General features: G+C 46.7%; 1 protein-coding gene and 1 pseudogene across 1 annotated transcript in view; one reads left to right on the top strand and one right to left on the bottom strand.

The window, feature by feature from the left end:
- LOC138573323 (uncharacterized) overlaps window positions 1–27,217 on the bottom strand; it is a 256,635-nt gene that overhangs the window by 95,093 nt on the left and 134,325 nt on the right. The window contains exon 5 of the mRNA XM_069649330.1: window positions 5,415–5,693. Coding sequence (XP_069505431.1) covers window positions 5,415–5,693 — 279 coding nt within the window. The remainder of the gene's footprint in view (window positions 1–5,414; window positions 5,694–27,217) is intronic.
- On the top strand, window positions 14,291–15,088 carry LOC138573166 (pyridoxal kinase pseudogene; annotated as a pseudogene).

Below are 27,217 nucleotides of genomic sequence, written 5' to 3' on the forward strand. Positions count from 1 at the left end.
GAAAAAGGAAACCTGAAATTGTTGACCAAAGCAACCATTTTTGTGTCAAATAAACTTGCTTAAGCCTCTGACACTTGGTTGTCTCTCTCTTACGCAGGACCACTTGCATTCAACCTGCAGGCAGAAAAAGAGCAGGCCATAGACTTCACTTTGCCATCAGAATTCGAGAATGCAAACCATTTTACCACAGAGAGCACAGCACTGCACAGTGAGATAGGATGATCTGTCCAGGATCACAATATTGTTTCATTCAGTGGCAAAGCTGTGATGTGTGCCACAACGCCTCGTTTCCACTGTCTCCAATTTGGCTGCCGAGTTATCTCTCCTGGCTGTCTCATTATGCTCTTCATATTGGTGGCAGTCCATTGTTCATAACCCTTATTTGGGAGCTCTAGACTTGCACAATAGTAGTGTTACGTCAGTTTATATAACTAGTGTTTTACGGCGCTGGTACATTGTTTTGTAGCAAAGTAGGCTTTACTATTTTCATTTAGTTTACTTTCTGACGTGTATCCACCGCACAGAGAATGAACCTGAGTCTGCCTAGCTGGTATTTGGCAGATGCACCCCGACCTCAGCAGCAAGTGCTTATCACGCTGAGCTATCTTTTGAACCATCACAGCACTTAATCTTATCATCATGTATTTCAACTTTGTTTTTGCATGCAATCAGTATGTTTCCCAAGGAAAGAGGAAACCGCTACATACGTTGCACTATATTGAACGTGCCGACTGCACGTACTACGGTGAACACACAACGCCTTACAGGACTTACAAGATTGCCCTTAACTGTCAACAGCAGCTTGGCATAAGAAACCGATCCTGGGTGGGTACCCGGGCAAAGGGCACGTGGCCGTTTTGCCTTCCCATTAAGACATCACAGAGTGCGAGGGGGGTGGGTGCAGCAGTCAGACCGAGCATCCAACTTTGTGCAAAGGACCAGGGACGGGGCGACTCTGGTTAGGAATCTGGCACAGCAACGCCGGCAACAGGCCCGTGAAAATCAGGCCTGCATGATCTAAAGACTAGCCTGTGGACATTTCAAGCGTGGTACCTGGTCTTGATGTTGCTGCCGATTTTGGATTGCAAGTTATTAGACCAGTGTCACGGCCTTCCGGGGTCATTGATGTTTGGTGGGACCTCCATTACTGAGCACAGCAAAGAGACAGACGACGGACAGATCTATCACGTTAATTTGCTCATGGTCAGTAGCGTTGCTAGTGGGTGGCTAGAGGGGGATATAGCCTCGGGTCTTTTGGTTATAGCCCTGGATAGAAGCTCAGGGGTTACAACAAACAAGGCTAGCTAGCCCCCAGTCGTGACAGACCCAAAATTAGCAAAGCCCCAGATCTTTTCCAGACCTAGCAACACCCCAGGTCATGGAAGAAAAATAGCAGGTACCTGAGAAGCTACCTACTGCAAAAACCTTAGAGATGTTCATAAAAACCCAAACTACCCAGGAACTGTTTTATTATAAGTTATTTGGAAGGTTTCACGGGAGGAGTCAGGTCAGTTAAGACCCTATCACTTACAAGAGGCCTGAAGACAGATTGTCAAAGGAGGAAATAACAGGAAATAATCCTGATAAGATAGCTCCGTGGTTTGAGCGCTCTCGCTGCTGAGATCTGCATGTCACAAAATTGAATCCTGGCATAGCCAACTCAGCCTTTCATCCTTTCCGAAATGAGTACCAACTTCTGTTGGATGATATTGTATATGTTCTCTGTAAGGCGCTTTGGCAAAAGCGCTATATAAATTACACATCATTATTGCACATCTTCATTCGACCTAGGGGTCAAAGAACACTCCCATAGTTAGCTTTCCAAGCCAACACTTTTGATGGTAAATTACGATTATAGACGGAGGTTCTGCATGCACTTTTGCGAAGTCAATGAGTTGTTGCATTTCGCTGTCTAGCCCATGCCCACATTTATTGAATAAATCGGACACTCTACAAAAATACCTGCAAGAGACCATTCCAATGGCTACTGGCAGTTTCCTCTAGCTCCTGTGAATAAAGCATTTCCTAAACCCTGTGCTTTCAGTGGGGTGGGGTGGTAAATTGAGGAGGGGCTCTTGTACAAGTGCTTAGGCCATGCCCCCCAATAGCCCTCCAGCCCTTGCATTCAAGGAGTTGCGGTTAAATGATTGTCTGATGGCAGGGCCGGCCTTAGGGCAGGGCCACTTGGGTGACCGGCTGGACTGCCCCGCTATTAGCCCCCCGCCACGCCAGCTTGGGGGAGTCTTTCAAGGTCTTCCCCCAGCTGGCGTGGCGGCAGAAGGTGTGGCAGGTGCCCCAATTGAAATTAAATGTGTCACGCTCTCGGGACTGGGGTGCATTTAATAACAATATTCCACCCTCTCCTGCCCCACATTACCAGGGGCACATGAGGGGTGTCACCAAATGTTTGTTTTGATGCCCAGGGCGCTGCCACCACTAAGGCCGGGCCTGCCTGCGGGGATCGCTGACCCTGCTAGGCAACCCTTTAACCACATTGCTCCTTGAATGCAATGGGCTGCCTGCTGCATGATGTCCCCTTATTCTGACACAGGAGGAGACTGGGTTGGCCAGCCTCTCCTTTTGTTTCTGTGTAAAGAGCTGACACGCAATGGAAGCCCTTTAACCAAAGACGGTTAATGGGCTCCCTGATGCATGTTATCTCTTTACTCAGAAACAACAGTAGAGGCTGTCCGACCCAGCCCTCCTCTTGTTTCTGAATAAAGAGACACCACGCAGCAGGTTTAGCCGAAGCACTGCTCAGGTACATGGCTGACTTCAGGTGTGAGCATTTTGGAATAGAAAAAGAAAAGGCAATGCAGGGCTCGGCTAAATGGCTGCAGTGAAGCTTAGACGGCCGCAGACACAGCTAAGTGATTGACCAGGAGCAGCTTTTGTCTCTCAATATGTGCAAACGGTGGGTGATTACACATGGGTGGGATGCATGAAGATGCAGGTGACACCAAGACTAAAAATAGATGCCTTCTCTTGCACTGCGCTTCTTTGCCCATTCGTTGCATTCTGCTATTTCTGCACATTTCAAGCCACCTGTTAGTTTAGTCCTGTGTTTTTCCACTTTGTACCTGTCTGTCACTTGTCCACTATGACACCACCCCTGGCTCTGCACCTTCACACATCATCCTTCTCTCGCCTCATGAGATCCCCGAGCAATTTATCCCAGTTCAAGCGGTGGGCATCTAAAAAAAGCTCAGCTTTCCTTATTGGCTAGTATAAATGATGCAAGCAACTGACACCAAGGACCCCGCAATGGCATGGGAGCTGCGAGCACTTTTCCCTTATTCAGGCTAAAAGGTCGATAAAGATTTCAATGTACCCAGTTCATAAAGGGCCCTGCCAGGGTGAACTATGCATAGAGCAGTGCCTTTCCATCCCGACAGAGACATAGAAGTATGTGAAGGACAGAAGCGGTGCAAATAATTGCTTTCCTGATTTTGAAGCAATGTACACAATGGTCAGAAATTATCCTTCTTTGCATTGCGCACGACCACGTGCCTGTTCTAAACAGACACAGGGAAGTGAGCTGCTTTTCCTCGCATGTCAGTAAATACCCTTCCCCTGGACTCTGTAATTGCGGAACTGTATTCGCACGGTGTTTGTGAACAGCCTGCCACTTTTGCACTAGCGCAGGCCCTCGCTTCCCGAGAACGTGTTTCTGCGAATCGTGCAACCAGTTTTGCCATAAAATGCAAAGCACTGCCCCCAAACACTAAGCTAAAAGTTCAGATCGAAACATGCACTAACGTGTGCAAGTGGTTCACTATCCGGAAAGCAGTGACAGGGAGTTTACCAGATGTGATTGGTAGACACCTCTGCCTATTATGACAGTGCATGATGGGCAGACATCCTCTCCCAAAGCAAAAGGGCCACGTGGCCGCATATCCAAGATCCTACCACCATGAAGTTTCACTCCTACTCACCACCTACTGCTACCTAGTGACCACTTAGTCCTACCAACAGAGCGTGACAATCCTTCACACCACTTATTCATAGCTAATCCTACTCGCTACCTATTCACCACCTATTCATACTACTGGACAGTAGCAATCCGACTCATCAACTACTCCTGCTCACTTCCTACTCATGACTTACTCTTACCCCCAGTAGCAACATCCCTGGTAGTCCACTCTCCTCACCTCAGTGCAGGATCTGAAGATTTGAAGAGACAGCTTTTCTGCTGCTGCTGCTCGGGGCAGCCAATGTGTGCAGCAAACCATCCCCTTGCACTGATGACTGCAGAGACCAGCGTTTGGCTGGGACATAAAAGTGGCACACAATTGATATTTTCGTGACAAAATGAATTCTACCCAAGGGGATGGTTTGTATAAATGTTGTTGCAAATTTTGTATTTCAAAGCACACTTGATCAGTAACATTGATCAAAGCGACTGGCAGAACACTGCAGTGATATATCAAACTAGCCCACATTGGCCTACAAAACTAGCCCACATTGGCCTACAAAACTGGCCCACATTAGCATGATGGACTAGCCCTTCAGGCATTAGCCTGATCTCCAGCAGTCAAAGAAGTGATTTCCAGCCTGTTATATCCTTGAGAGGAGTGGGAAAGGGCAGGTATATCTGTAGAACTAGTGGGCACAGCTCTTTGGATAATTGGCGATAAGTGATGTACCAGTACCATAACACGACCCACAGTAATCCATAGTGATATAGTGACAAATGAACCTACACAAATCAAAACCAGAAGTTAGCCAAAAACAATGTAGTTAATTCTACAACAAGCTGCATAATAATAGACTAAAATGTTAATAACCCAGTCCAGATAGAACAACCTTTGCAATTGTAATTGGTTACTTAAAACACGCTTAATACCCAGAGGTTTCTAAGCGCGGGCCCGGGTTGCGTTGCTCCGTGTCGTCTTGTTTCCAAGGCGAGCACGTTGAGCTTGAGCTATCATCCCGAGACAAGAACCAGATGTTGACACCATGGTTCTAGTGTCATCTTCAAACATTACTGCCACCACCAACATGTCAACATCTGGTTCTTCTCAAATATATTCCAGTTCAGCATTGGATGGAGCAGCCAACCACTGCTTGAGCCAACTGGAAACTGTTTTACTTAAGAGCCATGATTTTCTTTGTAGTTTCAGAAGAGTACGCCTATTATTAAGAGAAAAGTGTGGAATTGTAGCCGAAAATCCAGCCCAAAGACTGGAAACGCTGAATTTGTATCTGAAATGATAATTTTTCAAACAAAGGAAGGTTGCTGTTCTGCTGGAATTCACAATCATCAGTGGGACATCCAAGGGGGACCAAAGTGCAAACACTGATGTCATTTTGACCAGGGGTAGACATTCTAAACCCAGGCTTTCTCTAATTCTCTTCCAGGAATGGATCCTATTAAACCAATATATTTTGAAAAAAGGGCATTAGTTACTTACTGTATGTGATAACCTTGCCGAGTCCGCTTTTTTCATGCTTTATTCTGCAAGTATAAACACTTTTATCATCTGGACTAATAGCAATGGATTTCTGAATACGGAATGTGTTGTCTTCATTTTGCGACAGGTTGCTATTTTGTACTTCATCCGAGATATTCTTGCCATCTCTCTGCCAGGTCACTTGTATGTCCTTTGGAAAGAACCCTGAGACAAGGCACAGAACTGTAACAAATGTTTCATTTTTGTTATGCACACTTGTCACTTTTGTCTCTGGAGGATCTGAAAAGAAAAGAAAAAACAGAACAGATATCTTGGTAAAAAAAAGAAGAAGAGTGATGGTGGAGCAGGTCATTCAAATAAGACATTACCAGGCAGATTTGAAATGGGGGTATAGTATGTGTCAGAAAATGTAAGCATCTCTAGCAGTACACAATGGTCAGTTTTAACAGAGTCAGCTGTATTCTTTCCCTCGCCCTCTATCTGACCCCTTTGCTGGTTAGCCATGCTCATGATGACTTTATCATTATGAACAATGTTCTTTTTAGTTTGTCTGCGCTCTGATCAGTGTTATGACAGTGAATCACAGCGGTAAACTACTGTATCCATACTCTTTGCCCACATTATAGTTTATTTTCCTGTGACATTCATTAAATATTTATTCCCCGTGTCTTAGGTTATTGTTCTAAAGTAGAGAAATCGGTATCACACATTTTTTTCCAAATAAGCCAGTTGTATTTTCTTTGTTTAATATTTTTACTGAGATTCATAAAATAATTCATTGGGGCAATACACTGTAACAGTACAACTGTAATTCAGAAAGAGCGCTCATTTAAACCATAAAATATAGTAAGAACTACAACGAGACCAGGCTTGCAGCGATCATCAAGAGGACTGGCACGTAACCATGGATCTGTCAAGGGAATGTGTATTAATTGCCAGGAGAAGATTTACATCATTTTAATTAATCCAAACCAATACTGACAGTAGCTATCCTATGATCCAATCAAGGGTGGGGGAGGGACACCATTACATGAGATGAGGATGCTGCTAATTCGGAGGTCAAATATTTTATATCCTGAAACAGTCATTAAGTTCATTTAGTCCCTGAAACATTTGCTTAATTACATCAATCAGTCCACCTAGTCGTACACTTTTTAGCCTAAAATACTCCCATTGGCAAAATGCATCAGCTCACACATCCCTGCGAGGAAGAAGATTCATCTACACGTAACTCCATCCAGCGTTCTAACATGAAACTCTTGTTGAACGATACCGATTCTTTACGACAAGCGCCATACATTCAATGGATAACACGTAGTCGCTCTTGATATGATATGATATGATAAGTAATTTATAACACGGCTGTGCACAAGTGTTTCTAGGCGCGACAAGACAAGGGAGGAAACACAGAGGGAGGACAAAACAAACACTCTTACTAGGCCTTGTGTCATTCAGATCGTGCAAGTGCAACAATGAGAAGTGCAAGGGGAAGTGCAAGGGAGAGGGGAAGGGCAAACAGGCCCGAAATGCTCTAAGTGCAGCCGGTACATCATGACTCCGGGTAGTGCAAGGAGAACAAGGGACTGTAGGGTTACAGTTACAGCCCGTAAGTGCATGGTATGCCTGAAGGCAGTCCAAGAGTACTGATCAAGAAAGCGCCTGGATTGAAAGCGCCAATGAGACTCTGTGGATAGCCAAGCGGCCAGTCAGTAAAGCAGGCAGGTTGGTCAGCAGGGTAGTGAGAGAGAGAAAGCAGAAGAGAAGAGGAACATTTTGTGATGCTTCCGGAACTTCAGGCAGTCTGGCTCAAGTTTGAGAGGGGCAAGGAGGCCATTCCAGAGGGAGGCAAGTGCAGAGGAGAGAGATCTATCCCCCACTGTCGGCCTGGAGAAGCATCTAACCCTTAGAGAGTTGGAGGCAGCTGAGCGAAGGGCTTAATCAGGAAGGTATTGTGGAAGATTGGAAGAGAGTGTTGGATGTACTGAGGGCCCGGGCCCCAGAAAGCCTTGTGAACAATGCAAAGGGTCTTGAACTTGATCCTTGCAGCCACCAGGTGCCAGTGGAGAGATTTTAGGGCTGGAGAGATATGGTCCCTGGGCTTGAGGCCAAGGATAAATCTTGCAGTCCTTTCTGGATTATTTGCAGAGGATGGAGATTGAGAAAGAGGCTGTTGCAGTAGTCGAGCCTAGAGAGAACCAGGGCTCTGGAGACACTGAGCTTCTCCAGGAAGTAAGAAAGGGAAGAGTCCCTTTGAGGAGGTGCAACTGGTAGTGGGACTTCTTGGCGACGTCCGAGATGTGAGGAGAGAAAGAGAGAGTGGAGTCAAAGATGACACCAAGGTTTTTTGTCTCGCAGGAAGGTGAAGGAAGAGGGCCCAAGGCGGTTGGCCAGAGTGAGAGAGGAAAAGCAGGGGCAGGGGTCCCAATGAGAATGATCTCTGTCTTACTGGCATTAAGGAAGAGAGTGTTGGAGGTGCACCAATCCTGAATCACGGATAGACAGTCAGGAATGAGCGAGAGAGGAGAGGAGGCTGAGGGGAGCCTGAAGGAAAGCTGAGTCATCCGCATAACACTGAAAGTTAAAGCAGAAGGGAGAGATCAGGGAGGCCAAAGGGGCCAAGTAGAGGTTGAAAAACCAGGGCGAGAGGGTATAGCCCTGGGGAACACCACAGGTAGAGAGAGAAGTGGTGGAGAGAAAGAGACCAAGTTGGATATGGGAGGGGTGGTGCAAGAGGAAGGAGGTCAGCCACTCCAGGGCCTGATACATGATGCCCAGGTTCTCACGGAGTCGATTGATCAGGATGGCGTGGTTGACCATTTCAAAAGCAGAGGAACGATCAAAAAGGTAGAGGACAGAAGGAATGCTGGAATCAAGGTTAGAGGCTAGATCTACACTGGTGTTCAGGAACGCAGTTTCTGTGCCTCTGGCAGCTCTGAAGCCAGACTGATGGTCATGGAGACAACCAACAGATTCAGTGTGGAGAGTAAACTGGGAGATGGCCAGCTTTTCCAAGTGTTTGGCCAGAAAAGAGGTGATGGTGATTCGGCGATAGTTTGCCGGGCAGGTAGGAACAGCAGATGTCTTATTGAGGAGGGGGAGCACAAGGAAGGGCTTAAGGGAAGAGGGAAAAGTTACAGTGGCGAAAGAGTGATTACAGAAATCGGCCAAGGCTAGAGCAAAGGGGTCAATATGGTCCTGATGGATCTGGAGGTGCAGGGGAGCACTTGTTTGGATGACACTTCATTAGAAAGGACTTCTCTAGAAACCTTGTCAGGTGTTGTCAGAGAGAAAGAGGAGAAAGGAGTAGGAGAGGGAGAGATGGCGAAAGGAGGGCCGATAGAGGTAGAGGGAGCCGAAGAGGAGATAGAGGACAGGATGTCCTGAGTTTTAGCAGACAAGTGAGAGACCAGAGAGGTACAGGAGAGGTACTTCAACAGGATTGGCCAGTCCCTTTCAGATATTGAAGAGTTGGACGTGTTGATAGAGGTCGCAGAGATGCGGGCTTGAATGTGTTCTCTCTTCTTGGACAGGACAGAGAGTCTGTATTGCCTTTGGAGCAAGTGGCAGGCCAGTTTGTCAGAGGTTGCGCCTAAAGGCCTCCACTTCCTCTCAGCCACCCTGCACTTGCATTTCAGGATGGCGAGGTTGGCCACGCTTCATTGGCCGAATGACAGAGAAGGTAGGTGGCTGTGCTGGGGGGGCTTTGCCTGAGGGATAGAGAGTTTCAGATTAGAGGAGAGTAGAAAGTCGTCAGTCCAAGAGAGAGGAGTGGTGAGAGGGTTACAGCCGGGGATGTCTGAGGTAATAAGAAAATCCAAAGTATGTCCGGCAGAGTGTGTTGGGCCATAGGGCATAATGGAAAGACAGAGAGTGTCACAGAGGTTGCGGAAAAGCCCAGAGGAGGGATTAGAGGCATCCAGGTGGATGTTGAGATCTCAGAGGAGGAGACGTTGAATAGTAGAGGCAAGGAGAGAAGAGGAGAAGTCAGCCCTTTCAGCGAGGAAGAGGGCGACATGGTCAGGTGTCCTGTAGATGGTGGCCACAGTTATAGAGAGGCCAGGAGAGATAGAGAGCATGCAGACCAGGCATTGAAAGGAGGCCTAGGCCTGCATAGGGATGAAAGAGGACAGGACCCACTCTGGGACAATCAGGGCTACTCCACCTCCAGGTCGGTTGGTTCTGGGTTCGGAGAGGTGCTTGTAGCCCACAGGGAGGGGAGTGTCAAAACTCGTGACAGAACTGGCTGTAAACTATGTCTGGTTGAGAGCAAGGATATCTAGATTGCGTTCTTTGAGGAGGTGACAGATGTCAGAGGAGTGTTTAAATGAGAGTTGAGAGTAGCGACGTGGAGCACGTTGCCACATTTGAAAGACTTCCATGGAGGGGTACAGGCTTGAGGTAAACCCATTGGAGGTGGTTGAGGGGCCTGAAGGTGGGCAAGGAGGAAGATTAGGGTGCCAGAGAGGTGGCAGAAGGAGTAGCATGAGAAGGGAGGAAGTTGATAAGACGTGGGAAACGTCTATCAAAAAGGAGGAGATTGAGCTGAGAGCCCTAAACAAAGATAGTGTAGTTCAGATAGACATTAATGATGGTCTTTTGAGGAGTGGAAGGGGCCCACCTACATACTGCCACTGTTAATAGGAGAGGAGGAGAAAGGAGAGAGAACAGAGACCATATGAAGGGTCCCTAGGTCTGGAGATTGGGCGACAAAGAGTATGTCTGTGAGAGTCTGTCTGGAGGAAGCACTGGTTTAGGTATCAGTGATAGGGAGGCCTTGGTTGGAGACCAGGATGTCCCCTTTGAATTTCTTCCTTCCAGACTTAGTGAGAGGGATAGGGTAAGAGATAGAGCAGCAGTTAGAGAAGATGGGAGAGACAGAGAGCAGCATAGGGGGTGCGTAGGAGTTAGGTGGAGGAGAAGGGGGTGAGAGAAGAGAGAGAGAGATGCAAAGCCCTGTGGCACACAACTCAGAATGTGCAGGGGGACGAGGAGGTGGTGGGCCATGGTCACAACAAAGGAAAGACACAGGAGGGGAAAAAGTAACTCACAAACTCACAACAATGAATGGCACACCTTGCAGGGGTTTCGGGGGGCATCTAGGTGGGAGCCTAGAGAGAACCAGCAACAATGCCATAGTTACCGGAATGTAAAAATACCCAGATTCGACTTTCCCAGAATGGGGAAAAAAGGCAAGTTTTGAGCCCAGCACAATACAACACACCCAGATTTGACTTTCCTAGAAAGGGAAAAAGGCATATGTTTTTGAGAACAGCACAATACAACACACCCAGATTCGACTTACCTGATCAGTCGCAGCAGGTCTATGGCCGCAGGCTACATGTTACCACGGCAGACACCGGCAGGCACCACTAGAGCTGTCCTTAGCCTCTGGTCGTTGGCCGAGGGGGCTACCACGGCAGGAGGGTGCCTTGGTTGGCTGATTAAAAGGGCCCGCCAAGCAATGGCAGCGCTGTGGGAGGGAGGGCCAACAACACGGAAGCAACCGGGACAAAGGGGGGGAGCGGGTACACAAGTGCTGCTGCACGAGAATAAAACTTTCACAAACGCATCATTTACTGTGCCACAGAGCACCTGTTCTCACCCCAGCACCGGAGAAGTTGACATTGGCGTTGCCTGATGATGGTGGCGATGGCCTTTGGGGGCAGAGGAGAAAACACATGTCAGAGCATGCTTACCTGTTGTCTGAGGAGGGGTTCAGGCCCTGGGCCCTCCTGGTCTGAACAGTCCCAAACAGGAATTGCCCTTTTCTTCCTCTTCCCTTCGATTCGGATACCCGGGTGAGAGATGCCCTTGATCTCAGAGTTAAGAGCAGAAAAGGAAGAGGCAGGGCTAAGAACGTGGGCAGGAGGCAATAAGGGAGTCAGAAGAGATAAGAGGTATCCCATTCGGGGGGGGGACAGCAAAAGGTGGCGGCGTTCGCAGATGACATGCTGCTCATGTTAACAACACCAATGGAGTCCATTAGGGCGAGCAGAGCCTTGCTAGAGGAATTTGGGATGGTCTTGGGTCTGAAGATCAACGCGGGCAAATCAGAACTACTGAATCTAACGCTGGGGACAGGGGACTCCAATGAGCTGAGGGTATCCACCCCCTTTGTGTGGAGCCCGGGGGGAATTAGGTACCTGGGAGTGAAAATCACGCCGACTCTGGCAGGTTGGTACACAGCTCCACTGTTGAAGGACATTAAACGGGATTTCCACAGGTGGAGGACACTTCGGATCTCGTGGGTGGGAAGAATGGCCTCGGTAAAAATGGTTACGCTCCCACGAATACTATACCTATTCCAGGCGATCCCCAGGCGGTTCCAGCGAGTTTCTTTATGGAGATAAAGGCCTTAACTAGCGAGTTCCTTTGGGAGGATAAGAGGGCGAGAGTTAGCAGACAGCTACTGATGTCACCCAGAAGGGAGGGAGGGTTAGCGCTGCCATATTTTCAGCAGTACTATGAAGCTACACAGCTACAGGTGATCAGAGAATGGCTCCAGGAGGGGGAGAGCACGCAAAACAAACAATGGGTGAAAATGGATAGGGAGGTAGCGCATCACAAGTTGGCAGAAGTGCTGTGGGTAGCGAAACAGTATAGTCCAAGGCATATATACGAGAGCTCCATCACCAAATTAGTGGTAGACAACTGGGATAAATTAGTGGTGTCCAGGGGAATTACGAATTTTCCCTCACCCTTCACACCTATATTCAACAATGGGGAACTCACACCCGGGTCGGAGAAGGGGGCATTCAAACAATGGCAAAAAGGAGGGTGTAAGAACCTGCGAGATATGTTTAAGGGGGAGGAAATACTCTTGTTTGAGGAATGAAAAAGGGAATCTGCGGTGAAGGAAGGAGAGAGACTTAGGTATGCGCAAATACGACATTGGGTTCTGCATCCCAGAATCAAAGAAGCTGCAACCAGGAAGATAACACAATTCGAAAGATTCCTTTTGACTAACGATGGCTCCCAGTTGGGGGATATGTTTAACAGGTTGTAAAACCAATAAAAAGAGTTACAAAAAAAAAAATAACGTGGGCAGGGCTGGAGAGCTGCGTAAGTAGGGAAAAGAGTAGCAAACCAAGAAGGCACCAACAGTTTAAAGTGATTCACAGGTGGGTGGGGCTTAGGCCAGGTGACCTAGATCCACTTTTACCTGCTCACCAACTGCAAAGGAAAGGAGACTGGAGGGATGCTTAGGTTGGGAAAAGAGTGGCAAACCAGGAAGGCACCAACAGTTTAAAGTGATTGACAGGTAGGCAGGGCTTAGGCCAACTGCAAAGGAAAAAAGGCTGATGGGCTGCTTAAATAGGGAAAAGACCGGCAAACCAGGAAGGCACCAACACTTTAAAGCGATTGACAGGTGGGCCAGGCTTAAGACAGGTGACCTAGATCCACTTGCACCTGCTCACCAACTGCAAAGGAAAAGAGGCTGGAGGGCTGCTTAAGTAGGGAATAAGGACAGCAAAACAGGAAGGCACCAACAGTTTAAAGTGATTTACGGGTGGACGGGGCTTAGGCCAGGTGACTTACATCCACTTGTACCTGTTCACCAACTGCAAGGGAAAAGAGACTGGAGGGCTGATTAATTAGGGAAAAGAGTGACACACCTGGAAGGCACCATCAGTTTAAAGTGATTGACAGATGGACGGGGCTTAGGCCAGGTGACCTAGATCCACTTGTATCTGCTCACCAACTACAAAGGAAAAGAGGCTGGAGGGCTGCTTAATTAGGGAAAAGAGTGACACACCTGGAAGGCACCAACAGTTTTCTGTACATATGTCAAATAATTCAGTGTGAACAATAAGAGTAATTACCATACAATGAACAATAGAAGACAAGGAAAAGAGGATAGATAAAGGATAGAGCAAGAGATTCTATTGTTCCGGGTCCTCTCCTTGAGATAGTCTGCAAGCATAGATGTGCTTTATTGGCTCCCCCAAAGAATCAGAAGTGGTATTTCAAGGGGACGCCTGTGCCCTGTCCACACTTACTTTATTATATTGACATTTAGCTTTTATGAGCACTTTTAATTTAATTTGAGGGTGAGCTCTAATATTGATGCTCCAGCACTTTTAACTTCCCAAGTCTCTTAAGAGCAGCCTGTTTTGCAGTCTTATTTTTCCCTGTTATATAGTTTATTATATGACCCCTGAGTGTGGCTTTGTCATGTCCTATAATACAGTGGGCAGTGCCTCCCCTTTGAAGAAGGCAGAATTATCTTGTAAATTGGCACACAGACCACTTGACACTACTATGAGGGTTGCATCCCCAATCTAAGGACGTGATCACCAGGGTATGCTCTGATATTAAAATAGACGATATTTACGCACTGTAAACCTTTTTCGCCAACCCTATGCTCGTGAATATATGATCTTTTCTCGAATGTGAAGAGTGAATTGGAGAGTAAAATGTATATTGGAGGCATAGAAGTTACATAGTCTCCATACATCTATTCAATTGTTGCACTTGAAACATTGTATAAATGATTTATGCATTTTGGAAACTATATATCTACAATGGGATTTTCAATCCAATATGGGATCACTGGGAGATTGCTGTCACGAGGGGGACAGCACCTCTCTCAATGCACCCAGCACAGAACCCCCTTCCACAGCCACCGGGACTTCCTCCAAGGCAAGTGGCAACATTGAGTCTTCCCGTCCGTGGAGCATGGAGCAACCAGAAGCGGATTGCCCTGCACGCTCCATCCAGAGTCACGTAGTGCAGGGATACGTGGGCAACAAAGCAGCCTCCTTCCCATTGCAGATTTCTCTGGTGGATCAAAGACCTTGAGGTACAGAATTAAAGTGTTCCAGTTTACTGTTCGGAAGACAGACCCAATTCATATCTAATAACAGATACAGGTGCTGGGATTTGAGGTGGACACTGAACTCTGTCCAGTTTTCAAACCACACAGGTTACGCGCACTGGAAAGGACAAGTCTTAAACTCATCAGAACTCAATGAGCTGTACGAAGGACTGAAACTGAACAATGTGACTCAGTACGACTACGTCCTGACAGGTTACATGCGAGACAAGTCCTTCCTCAGCATGGTGGTGGACATCGTCCAGGAAATAAAGAGGGAGAACCCGAAGCTGGTATACGTCTGTGATCCGGTGTTGGGAGACAAGTGGAATGGAGAGGGGGCCATGTACGTGCCAGAGGATCTGTTTCCTGTCGACAAGGATAAAGTGGTCCTAATTGCAGACATCATCACCCCCAATCAGTTTGAGGCAGAGCTACTCACTGGAAAGAAAATGCGCACTGAAGCAGAAGCTCTGGAGGTGATGGACTTGCTGCATGCCAGGGGACCACGAATGGGTGTGATCACCAGCTCTGACCTGCCCGCCTCCTTGGGTGAAGACTACCTGATGGCTCTGGGTAGCCAGAGGAAAACTAAAGCTGATGGTTCCCAGGTGACTAAGAGGATTCGGATGGAGATGCCAAAGGTGGACGCTGTATTCATAGGCACAGGGGACCTGTTTGCTGCCCTGCTGCTGGCATGGACTCATCAACACCCCAATGATTTTAAGTTGGCGTGCGAGAAGACCGCCTCTGCTATGCAGCTCGTTCTTCAGCGAACTATCTCAAATGAAAAAGCGCTGGCTGGGCCAGGAAAGAAGCCGATGTCTGCCCATCTGGACCTGTGAATGGTGCAGAGCAAGAAGGAGCTCCTCCAGACCTTCCTCTTCGCCTCTGCCTTTCCCTCTCCTTTCCCTTGCTGATCTGCTTTCTCTCTCTGCAATGCTGCACCTGGCCACCGTCTGCCCTTCGTGCCCAGGTCCCTGCTCACCCTGTCGCCCTCCTTCACTGCCCCCTGGCCACCCCTTGCACTGGGGCCTGTATCTGTACCCATACAGGCCCCCCCCACTCTTCGTCTGCACTGATCAGATACTCCCTATCTGACTAACCTTGCACTTGGCCCACACAGGCTTGCACTACCACTGTTTCTCATCACTATATTTATTTATTTATTTACTTATTATTTATCTTGTCCTCTCTTATGCTTCTGCACTTTCCAATTTCTCCCCCCTTCCATGCACTTTCCCCCTTTTTCCCTTCCCCATGCACTTGCACGTTCTCAATGTCACTGGGCCTAGTAAGATCGTTGTGTTTGTTCTCCACTGTTCCCCTCCCTTTGCCCTGTGTATGAGTGCGATATAAATAAAATATCATATCATATCATACCCCCAGTTATTATGTTCAGGGAATTTAACTTCTGGACCAACTGACATACGTTGATTGGGGGCGTAAATGCTTAGAATTATTAAAGTGGATTTATTCACTGAGCACTCATCAAGACCCATCTGCAGCAATCTTACAAACTGGTATTCCCAATGCTTATAGAGAGCTTTGCGGTCCTTAGCCGCAGACGAACACACACCTGTCCGACCCATTCCCCTTCAGCCTTGCCACTTTTTTTGCCAGGAGGTGTGTTTCGTGGAGGAGAGCCACTTGAGTATCCACTTTCCTCAGGTGAATAAGTAAGTACCCACCGGGGGTCATTACGACCCTGGCGGTAGCTGTGCCGGTAAATAGTCAGGAATTTTCAGTGTCCGGGAATGGGCAATTACTGGGGTATTACAGCCCCGGCGGACCCGGTAATTGCCCATTCCCGGGCGTCCGAAAATATTACTCCCCATTTCCATTTGAGTCCCATTGTACTCAATGGGAATGGGGAGGACGGATGCACCGGCACCATTAATGAATGGTGCCGGTGCATCCGTCAAGGACTGCGAGCGGGTGCCGTTCAGCTCGCCAGGTCGCAGACATCATAGTGTGCCGCTCCGGTAACAACTGTGCCGGTAGCTTAACGGCACCGTTGTTACCGGACTGGCAAACCTGTAATGAGGCCTCTTAATAGGGGCCCCAAAGGCCTTTTACATTCCAGGATACAAAAGTTATCGTATTGTGGCATTAACTATTAGGGGTATGTGCCGTTCACCAGTCTGCTTACCGAGCCCTTGATGGCCTACCAGACTGCCACCTGAGGAGAGTGAAGCTGGCCGCAACAGGATGTTTTTAAAGGCATTTTTTCTTTCTCTGAGAGAAAAGAAAGGAATAGATAGAAACGTGAGTGCCCAGAAGAAGAGAGGAAAAAAAACCATAAGACGTAACCACGTTGAATAATACTCACACAAACTGCCAAGCCAGAGGCCTCCACAGAGTCATAGCAACGTTTACTGCGCGAGGTGAATCGCAGTTACTTACAGATCATAACCCCATGACTTCTGGGGCCAGGTGTAGCTCCAGCCCGAGAGTGGGTTCCACGGGAGGGGGGATGAACACCACAAGGGCCACTTCAGCCCTAATTCCACTTTGTAAAGGTTACATAAACAGAGTATAATATGGGATACCCTGAGCGTAGTAACCATTCTACTTTCAAACGAGCGAGTGTGCTTTGATATGACATCCATTATCAGGTACTTGGTTCCGGCACCATCTTCTTATTAGATTTCAAAGGGGAAGTGGATTGGTTGCATGACGGGTGCTCTTGGTGCAGCATGGTTTCTGTGTCTAGAGAGCCAGATCTTGGTCTACCTGTAGGGCCTTTTTGATATCTGAAGCGGGATAGTCTAATTTCGACGTCTGGGTTAGACCCTTTCTGACAAACGGTTAGATGTGACCCCGTCCAGTGTCCATCATGAGCTCTGATGACGCTTCCAGAAATCTCCATAGGTCCTCCGGGTCTTCGAATAATTTTGATATTCCTGTTGAGGAGGTAATCACCATTTTGCAGGCAGTGTATCAAGCTTCGGCGACGCTGTTCAGGACGGATGGAGAGAAATTCCTTCTGTTTGATCATGGCGCACTTCGAAAAGTCCTGTGATATATCAACTTGATGCCCCTCGTTTGGCAGCCAGTCATTCTTTTTCTTTACTTCTTTCAGAATCTGGACAACATGAGTGTGAGAAAGCAAGCAAGCAAGCGATTGACTGCCTAGTCTTCATATCCCAGTTTTTTGCTTCAGCGTCCACCCGGCGAGCCATTTGCATTTTTAAGGCAGGTGGAGAAGTTACGTTGGAGTGCTTAATGGATCCACTTTCCCATATACTGAATAGGATCGGCTCCTTCTGCTTTTTCTGTGATTCCGAAAACCCTAATGGTGTTTCTTCTGTTTCTATCTTCCAACAGTGAGACCGTCCATTCCAGTTCACTCACCCGTCCCTGAAGATGTTCAAGCCCTTTCAGTGAGGACATTCTCTCCTCTGCATGCTCCATCTGCCCAACAAAAACACCCATATCTTTCCTGTTAGATTCCATTTCTTCCTGGACATCTTGGGTGCACCTGTCGATCGAGGGCGCTGTTTTTTGAATGGAGAACAGTTCAGCCATAATCAATCAGACTTAAATCGCCTTGTAGAGGTTCCCTAGTTTTGTTGTGGAATGGTATGTCTGGAGTCGTATGTGCTTCCAATTTGTTTTACTCAGTGAATTGGAGGGCTTTCTTTAAAGCCATATCACCAGCACTTTGCCCAGTTGTTAGATGTGAATTATTTTCTACTGCAGGTGAATTACATCCGTCAGCCTTCATACAGTTAGCACAGCACCCCCTGCTGTCTTGAATTAATTTAGCAGAGACTCTATGGTACTGAGGGTACCATCTGCTCCATGTAGTTCCACATGAGATGACGTACTCCAAGATAGCCCCCAGCACTGTACCTCACAGGAGTGCTGCTGTTGCAGAGGGCGGACTGCCGTCCTGTGTCCGCCTTCCCCGTTCGCGCTTCCCTGCGCCTGCACCTCCATTGGTCACATACTCTGCATTCTCCATTCCATGCTCACGCTGCATGTATGGCTTTACTTTGCCAGCATCTGCTTCACCTGAACTTACTTTGCCAGGCATTTACTTTGTCATTACAGGGGGAGACCCCCTGCATCTTCCTTTTTTTCTACCCCATATTCTTCACCCCTGCTATCCCTTGCCCCATACCTAACCATATGCCACCCCTAACCACATCCATTACCATCTTCACAAAGCGAAGATGCAGACCAAGTAAAGACATGACAAAGTAAATGTGTGAAAAAGGTCATGTCTAGCGGAGTGAATGTATGACAAAGTGATTGTGGCGTAGTAAAGGAGGGATACCCCCACGTTGGGCCTTACCAGCCAGAGAAGGCCAATGGACCTCCCTCGCGCCACGGTCTCAGGGCGAGCCACTCGACACAGGAGGCCACGGGTCAGTGGATCGCAGGCGCCCCTTGCCCCCACCTCCTCGATCAATCCGCCGCCGGCAGCGCTGCACTCACAGGATATTCAGGGCTTGATCCATGTGAGTAGGGGCTTGATCCATGTGAGTAGGGTGGTTTATGTAGACGAGGAGCCCACTTCCAACAAGCTTCATTTGCAATCGGGGCGCAGAGCTCGCTGGTCAAGTGGCCCTCTTACTGGCTGCCAGCCACACCCCGCATGCCAGTTGAATTTACATAGAAAAAAAGGGTAGTGGAAGTTGGCCTGTTCCTTTTTTATTCATGTAGTGCTGGTAGGCATCCAGTTCATCAGAATTCCATTGCCCATGCTACAGTGTTTAAAATGGATGCCGCACTTCTCCTCTGCCCTCTGCTGTGTCTGTGCACAGCCATTAGTTTCCAGCATTTTGACCCCATAAGTGAGAAGAAGAATCTTGGCAAAGGGCATATGTGTGTAAGTCGGATTTGGGGCATACACTAGTGAAAAAAGGGTGGGGAAAAGGCGGAGAAGGTTGTAAACAGGGGAGAAGAGATGAGATATTGAAGGGGAGAAGGGGCGACCCAGCATTTTGAAAATGGCAAAATACATCTTAAAAAACAAAAACGAAACAAAGGTCAAATACAGCCCATTTCTACTGTACGACATATCACCTTCCCTTTGCCTAACATTTTGTCAGGGGTTCTTATCTGAGGGCCAATAGAATGTCGATTATTCTTTGCCGATGGCTGATGACATCAGACAGAAGCTTCTCATGTTAAACCTTTTTGGTAGAGGAAAACATTGTCCCATCTATGAATAACTATGCCATTGACTTCACAATGAGACACAGAGCCACTTCAGTGTGGCTATTATCGTTTCACAACATGGTGTTTTTGGTTACCTTTCGGAAGTGCCTCATGCAGTAGCGCAGCGCTCCAGGTTCCGAATATCAAGACTATACAGCATCATGGCTGAGCACGTTCTTTCCCGGTACCATGGGAACACACGTTTCTGATAGCCGGGCGCTATATAATTCGACACATCCTTACTTTTTTTGAAGCCGGTATACACAGATCTATGTTTTCAGGTGCAGGGAAGATGGAAACGGACTACAGCATTCAGGCTTGGGCGAGAGATGAAGCCAGAACAGCTGGCTTTTAAGGACATTCTAAGTGTCGAAGCAAGGTCCTCATTCTATAGGTATTACCCAAATTGACCCTTTGTCCTAATTGACCTAAATATAGTGGTCCTAATTGACCTTCTGCACAATTGACCTTTATATTATTTTAGTTATTTTATGTATGTATTGGGTTGGTTTTGTATTTTAAATAATATAAGGGGATTGGGTGGTGAGTTGCGGCGGGGGGTTTGGATTGGGTGGAGGGGTGCGGGGGTCTCCCCCCGCATATATGTCCTAATTGACCTTCAAAATTAGGCCAATTCTCCGGAGGTCAATTCTCCCCAGGTCAATTGTGAAAAGGTCAATTAGTATACAACCATACTGTATGCTATATCCTTTGTTATAGGGAACGCATCTCTATGCGTCTTTTGTGTTTTCCGTTCTCCAGTAGTAAAAGAAGTAGCGCTAGGCATGAATGCTTAGAAAAAAAAGAAAAACAGGCCAACAAATATTTGACGTTGTTCGTGTTGTGTAAGACAAAGGACTATGAGACAGAAGCACATTACAACAGCTGATGTGCTAACAACGTTGTGTGCATCAAGCAGCACTCATGAAAGAGCGCAATATGCGAGCGCATGGAGTAGGAAGAGCACCTATTTCTGTCACAGGAAAAGGGACATACCAGTGGCAGACAGAGCGAGGGGCGGGCACGACAGGGGACCTCCTTCCTATGGCAACTCCTCCATGTCTGGTGGGCCCTCCTAACTCCGCTGGCAAGGCCTAGGTCAAAACACTCACTTAAAAAAAAAATGTGCTTGGGTTGAGCGACGTGCCAAACAAGCATTACATGATGGCGTCTATTGGTTGCTTTCCAACCAAGCTTGATCCCCTGTCCAGGCGCACCATGAGATCCTTTATTTCCCGGGAGCACTGCCAGCACTGCTGCCTGCATGCAAGTAATTCCTGCTGAACCAGATCAATCCCAGCGAAAAAATCATTTGCATGAGTGCACGTTTGAATGTGATTGGGTTGGTGTGTGCGCGCAAGGATTTGAATGCATGTTTGTGCATACAAATGAGCCTGTCTGTACATGTATGTGTGAGTTTTTATGAGCGTGTGTATGCCTCCTTGCAAATGAGTTTTGCATGCATTTGAGTTTGGCGGGAAATGAAAAGCATCCATGATGAAGGGTATTTCTGGGATAAAATGGGTGCGCGACTGACATCATTAAAGCTATTTACAGTGGCAATAATTGCATATATTGTGAGACCATCTTCATCAAAGTGACATACAGTGCCGAGGCTGATATATTGTGGGGCTGCTTAGTGAAAATGGTTTACAGTGGTGATGTGGGCTCATATGGGTCGCAGCTTCATGGAAATCATTTTTAGTAGAGATGATATATTATGAGCGCATCTTCATGAAAATGATACTGACATATTGTGGCCGCAGCATCATGAAAGTTATATACACTGACAATGCTTCCATATATTACATGCACAACATCATAGTGATTTACAGTGGGGATGTTTGAATATACTCTGTGGGTAGCATCATCAAATTGATATAGTTGACAATGGAAATGCGAACATACATTGTGAACGCAGGCATCGTGAAAATCTTGTAAAATGAACAGGTATACTGTTGGTCACCTGGAAGATATTAGATTTGTCCATTTGTTACCCTTGAGAACCAATTGCTCAACAATTTGAAGCATCTGGGTTCAATATCATATATCAGGTACGCAGAGATGACGCAGGAGGCATGCAGTTATAAAAGGAAAAGTTGCTTTCTTAATGTTACAGGGCTAGTTGGGTGAAGGGAGGCAAGAGCTATATGGTAAGCATCCTCTCAAGTCCGATCTCCCATCCTGAAGTCCCAACTGACAGTCCTGGAACCCTGATGACCCATATGGTTCCAGGCTACCTCACAACATTCTACTGCCTGCATCAGTGCACATAACACAAGACAGATACTACACAATTGTGCTGTAAAGTGCATCCAGTATTTAAAATATCTTTTTGGGTGTATACTAATTTAAGGAAGATGTTAATACCTCTCCACAGGAAGTATATATCAGCCGCCACTGACCTTGAATTTTTGAGCATGGCAGGGCCTCCTCACCCGCCCACTCGTTATGGAAATCTGCTTCAGCCACTGGAACAGCCCGAAATTGAGGCCACAGGAATTGAAGCATTGCAAGTGCTCACCACAAGGGGATACACAGAATCACTGTAACAGCTGGGTAGGAATGGTGCAACCTCTAGCCACAAGGGGGTGAGGCAGAGTCAGAAAATGAAGACTGATGGCCTGTGCAAAATGTTATTTTGAGCATCCACCCAAAAGCTTTACCTTTTTGGAACAGGCGGCCATGACAGTCTAAACCTAAAAATGTGTTAGTTACTTCTATCGTTTGGAAGTTAAACTACTTCAATGCTTAATATTTTAGGAGCAAGTGACTTCCAGAGCACAATAGGGAAGAAGACAGTGAGAATTCTCCCACTTTCTGCTTTGCAAGTCTGAGAGGAAAAGCATGGACACTGAAGCAAATGGATGGTGAAAGTCCCAATATAGTTATTGTTATTTGGCATTTATATAGCGCCCTATATATCATTGGTATGATCTCAAAGCGCTTGTAGGTTGTGCGCCCTTGGGGACCGCAGTCCGGGTCAGTCGAGAGTGTAGGGTAGAATACAGTTCTTGGGTGCACTCAGTATGTGTGCACCCGTTGCGATTTGCGTGATGGAGGCGGCATCCTAACTCTAGGTGTGGAGGTAGTGAAAGATAAGTCAAATGTGTGCAGTCAGGCGGTCGGTCTCAGACTGCATTCTGGCAACATTAGGCCTGTGTAGGAAGTTTATGTGTGCAGCTAGGCCGATTTGTTCATGGGGTATAGCTGCATTCTAGCAGGTTGTTGAAGTGTTTGTGGAGAATTGTTCATATGTGTGCAGCTATGCCGAAATTGATCTAGGGGTATAGCTGAATTCTATTGTTTGTTGGTGTAAAGTGGAGAGTGAGCATACTGGTAGGAGTGGTGAGTGTCAGGAGTGGATGGTGTACTCTTTGCAGACCACTGGTCCTGGTTACTTTTTGGGTCAGTATGAGCTGGCCCTGATCGTTCTCATGTTTCGTGGTAGAGGTACTATATGTCAGTAAGAAGTGTAAGGAGGTTCTCTCTGAGGCGTTTAAGGAAAACAAAAAACAACTGCAGGTTTAAGAGGGCCCAATTACATAATTGGCAGTAGTGGAAAAACATCCCCCATTTTATCACTCTGCTAAATTCCGAGGTTTGGTTGTGAAACTCTTCAAATCTGCCTGCTTTTGTGTGGAGGTGATTATAAAAGTACAGAAGCATTACCACGTCTGCTAGTTATCAGAGGGGATTTTATGCAATGCACACAGAGTTTTAGGGATCCCAAAATAAGGGACAACTGAAGGGTCTGCATGCCTCTAAATCACGTGGACTCTCCAAGTTACTGCATGCTTGCTGCATGCAGTAATGGTATTTGAGTTGGGGAGCATTACCTCCTGTCAAACCGCCATATTCATAATCAGGCCCTAATGCTCCACAACTGGAAGACATCTTTTAAACCTAGGACAATCCAAGGAAGTTTTTTCGACTTTCGCGCCACAATTTATTTGCAAGATATTTGACTTTTTCTGCAACTAAAAAGTTCAAAAAGGACTTAACTAGAGCAGTTCATTCATCACTCAAATCTGAGGGTAACATTTGACATCATATATTGCAATGCCATAGGGTCACCCACAAGAAGGATAGATAGCACTTCCTGTAGCCTCCTGGACTAGAACTTGCGGAAAAATTTAGTATTTTGGCATAAACTACAAACACTGTAGTCTCAGGGGCAAAACAGTGCCAACTTGCAAAGGAACAGTGCTCCCTGCTGCAAAAAGGGAACCAGCAGTTCAACTTTAAGTCATGGCGGTAACAACCCCAGTCCCAAGCTACATAAAGTGCCCTTCAACCACACGTTAGTCAAAGGAGGTACACAAACAAGATTCTAGGCGCTGCATCTGCTAACATCGACAAATAATCAGTCGCCCTCCGCGACAAGGAAAGCACTTTAACCTCTGTCCCTAGAGCAACAGCGGGTAGGGAGCGGGCTAGCAACACCCTTAGGCCCTTGAGGATGGAACGTGCAACATGGAGCAAGAAAGAGAAACAATGCAACATCCAATCACAGTGGTAGAAACATCACTAATGCATTGGAAGCAGTGTCTGTAGGCTGTGGCTCCTACATAGGAGGAACAAAAGTATTCTGAGAGTAAGCACCCTAACTGCCCTCGTAGAGAGCCAGACCTAGGATTTGCAGGTCCCCTGGAGGAAAGAAAATGAGTGGGGTTGCCTAATTAACATATCTAGTGACACTGCAAAAATGACTTCACAGAATGGCTCTTGAATACCCGAGTTGATCATTTGAAATTTTGTTAAAGGTTGGCCGGAATAGGCCAAGACACAAATACACTTTGCTATGTCCTGTCAATGATGCATCAGGTGGTTTAACAATGTACCATGAAGACGCCTGCAGGACTTTGAAAGCTACTGCACAGTTCCATCTCTGCATAGTGATTCCAGTTAGATCAACACAAGGTCTGTAAATCTGCATCTTTTGTGAATTTAAAAATGGACTAAGATGATGTCAAACTTTCTCAACAAATCCCTTAGGAAAAAGCAGGCAAGCAGCACACACACAGTTGAAATTCCCTAGTCATAAACTCCTTTGCCTGCAAGGAAGTCACTAAACCAAGCGGGGATTGGGGGGGGGTCACGCTGCTCTCCAAACAAAGCTTCAAAAGTACGTGATATACATTCAAAATAGCCACCAGCCTTTTTAAAAGCCCTCCTCTATTTTCTGAACTAAAACTTCAAATAACATCACTATAAAAAACCGCCTGACTACCCCAGACATTCAGGCATTAGACATATGCCCCAGGATGTATAAACGATTCTCTGCTTCCTCAGTCTCGGAGAAATAACGCAGGAGTGCAGAAAACGTGGTAATATTCTGAACCCGAAGCCAGGGAGAAACCGGTAGGACGGAAGAAGAGACAGAGCAGCTGAGGGCCTGGAGAGACCACAGAGAAACCATAACACTTGCCATGTGAGAGGACTAGGGGGGGGGTTAGATCCTGAGAGAGAGCTAGGCCCATACAGAGGACCAAACACTGGAGGAGAGACAGAAGTGAGGAAACTAGGAAGTCTGCTCAGGATGACCCCTCAGACCCAGACAAATGACAGAGAGCAAGTAGGACTGATGAGGAGGGATAGCTCAGGGGCCAGGCGTTTGTCTTGGAAGCAAGACAAGGCAGCGCTACACAGGTTTGAATCCCGATTCCGCGCTTAGAAACTAATCTGTGGTATTAAGCGGGTTATGAAAGAACAATTATAATTGCTGCAATCCCAATGTGTGCTGTAGCCCAGTCCCTGGGCAGAGCCAGAGTACAGAAGGAGACAATCTGAACCTGTTGTCGGCTCAAGCATAGGATAGGTAACTCTTGGATGGTTGATGATGGTAGTGTCAGGCTGACAATAACCATTGAAGAAGAATGATTGCTGATAAAATAATGGTAACACTGTGGCAAGAGGGGACACAATTCCCTCCCAAAGCAAGGTGGAGTAAGACATTACTGGTGGTAGGCATTTTGTTACACCTAGGAGACCGAACTGGCAACACATAGCCGAGGAGGGCAAAGACTGGAACCAGAGACAATTAGAAGCATTGTGGTTGCTCTATCGCTGAGAATGTGAGTGAGATCAGAAGCACGCTGGGCGTAACATCCCTGAGAAGGAGAGTGAGGCAAGAATCAAGTTGGGGATGTAAATTGAGAGATAAAGCAAGATGGGCACTATACCCCTAAGAATGTGAGTGAGACAATAATCCAGCCTGGTGATATAGTGCTGGGCATGTGAGCGTGACAAGAAACAAACTGGGTGCCATATCCCTGTTACTTTGAATGTCAGATTAGGGGACCAGGACTTGGACACATGGGACCATTAAATAAACTTTGCATTGGTGCAGGTGCAATTAGTGCTAGGGCAAAAATTGACCTTATTAAAAACAAAACATATACTTTCCATGGATTTTTTGATCACGGCTAAGGACTAGAGCAAAAATAGGCCTTGTTCAAAAATGCATTGACCAACTATGTTTTGTGAATTTATTTTGCCCCCGTGCTAGTTGTACTTACTGTGCAAGGTTTCTGAAATACCACAAGAGGTCCTTTAGGGAAAGCACTTGCACTTGTTTTGTGTCCTTACATATCACTATCTGTATAACTGACCAGTACCTGGAGTGGTCTGGAGCGACACTCCTCTACTTTATTTAGGTTTCACTATTCCAAAACATTTATTAAAAAAAACAAAAAGTCCTGGAATGGTTCCTTTTAAATATAAAACTATAGGAAGAAGTTGGAAGTTACTCTTCCAGTATGTAGCATCTAGCTGAGGGTCACAGTGCTGCTGTGGAGTGGCACCTGCGCTTTGTGCAGTGGATCACATAGATAATGCACATGCCATCAGACTGTGCAGGTGTGAGCCTAGCAACAGCTCCTTGCACACAAAGCCAGGCATTTAATTGTGGGCCTTTCGTTGCTGCCTGTTTTACCCCAGGACCTATTTGGCACAGACCCCTCTTTGGCTTGCCCAGTTGGCCGTGGCCAGCATTTTTGATTTCAGTATGTACAAGAAATGATGCTGTGTGGCGTTAGGACCCCCTTCGGCACGCCCATTCAAAGATGTTTGTTCTCCTGCCCATATCATGATGACATCATCTATGTATCTTTTTCATTGAATAATCTAGTCTTTATAAGGAATAGTGGTATTGAAAACCTGATTTGTTTCAAATTGTGCCATTTACAATAATGCCATGCTAGGGGCAAATGCAGGCAGCCACCATGGCCACACCTTTGGTTTGCTGGTAAAAAATATTGGCAAATTCAAAGTAGTTCTGTTTCTAAAACTGTACTCATAATTTCAATGATGAATGCCAATTAAATTTCATGTTGCCTGTTGTAATGTTAAAACATTTCACTGATGAACTCTATGGCCTCAGCTTGAGGAATCTACCAGAAGAGTGCCTTGAAGATAAATGTTGCCAGCAGTGGTGTTGCTAGGTCTGGAAAAGATCAGGGGCTAAGCTAATGTCGGGACTGGCAGGACTCAGAGCTAGCTAGCATTTTGGTTGTAGCACCTGAGTTTCTATCCGGGGCTACAACCAAAAGACCTCGGGATAAAGCCCCATCTCCCCCCCCCCCTAAGCCCTTAGCAACGCCTCTGGTTGCCAGATCATTAGAGACAGCATCAAATGCCTAGCCTTCCAACAATTCCATTACTGAAGCGGTGCCATTACTGAAGCAGTGTGCATATGGTACATAACAGTTTGAATACTCAATGGTTGAACAAATGGCTCTATATATTTGCACAATGGCTCCAAAAACAAACTGCAACCAGATACCATGGATCTACCTAGTGGACTAACCACATT

This window comes from Ambystoma mexicanum, chromosome 1p (genome assembly GCF_040938575.1).
Source record: "Ambystoma mexicanum isolate Mex_15411 chromosome 1p, UKY_AmexF1_1, whole genome shotgun sequence".
Classification (NCBI taxonomy): Eukaryota; Metazoa; Chordata; class Amphibia; order Caudata; family Ambystomatidae; genus Ambystoma; species Ambystoma mexicanum.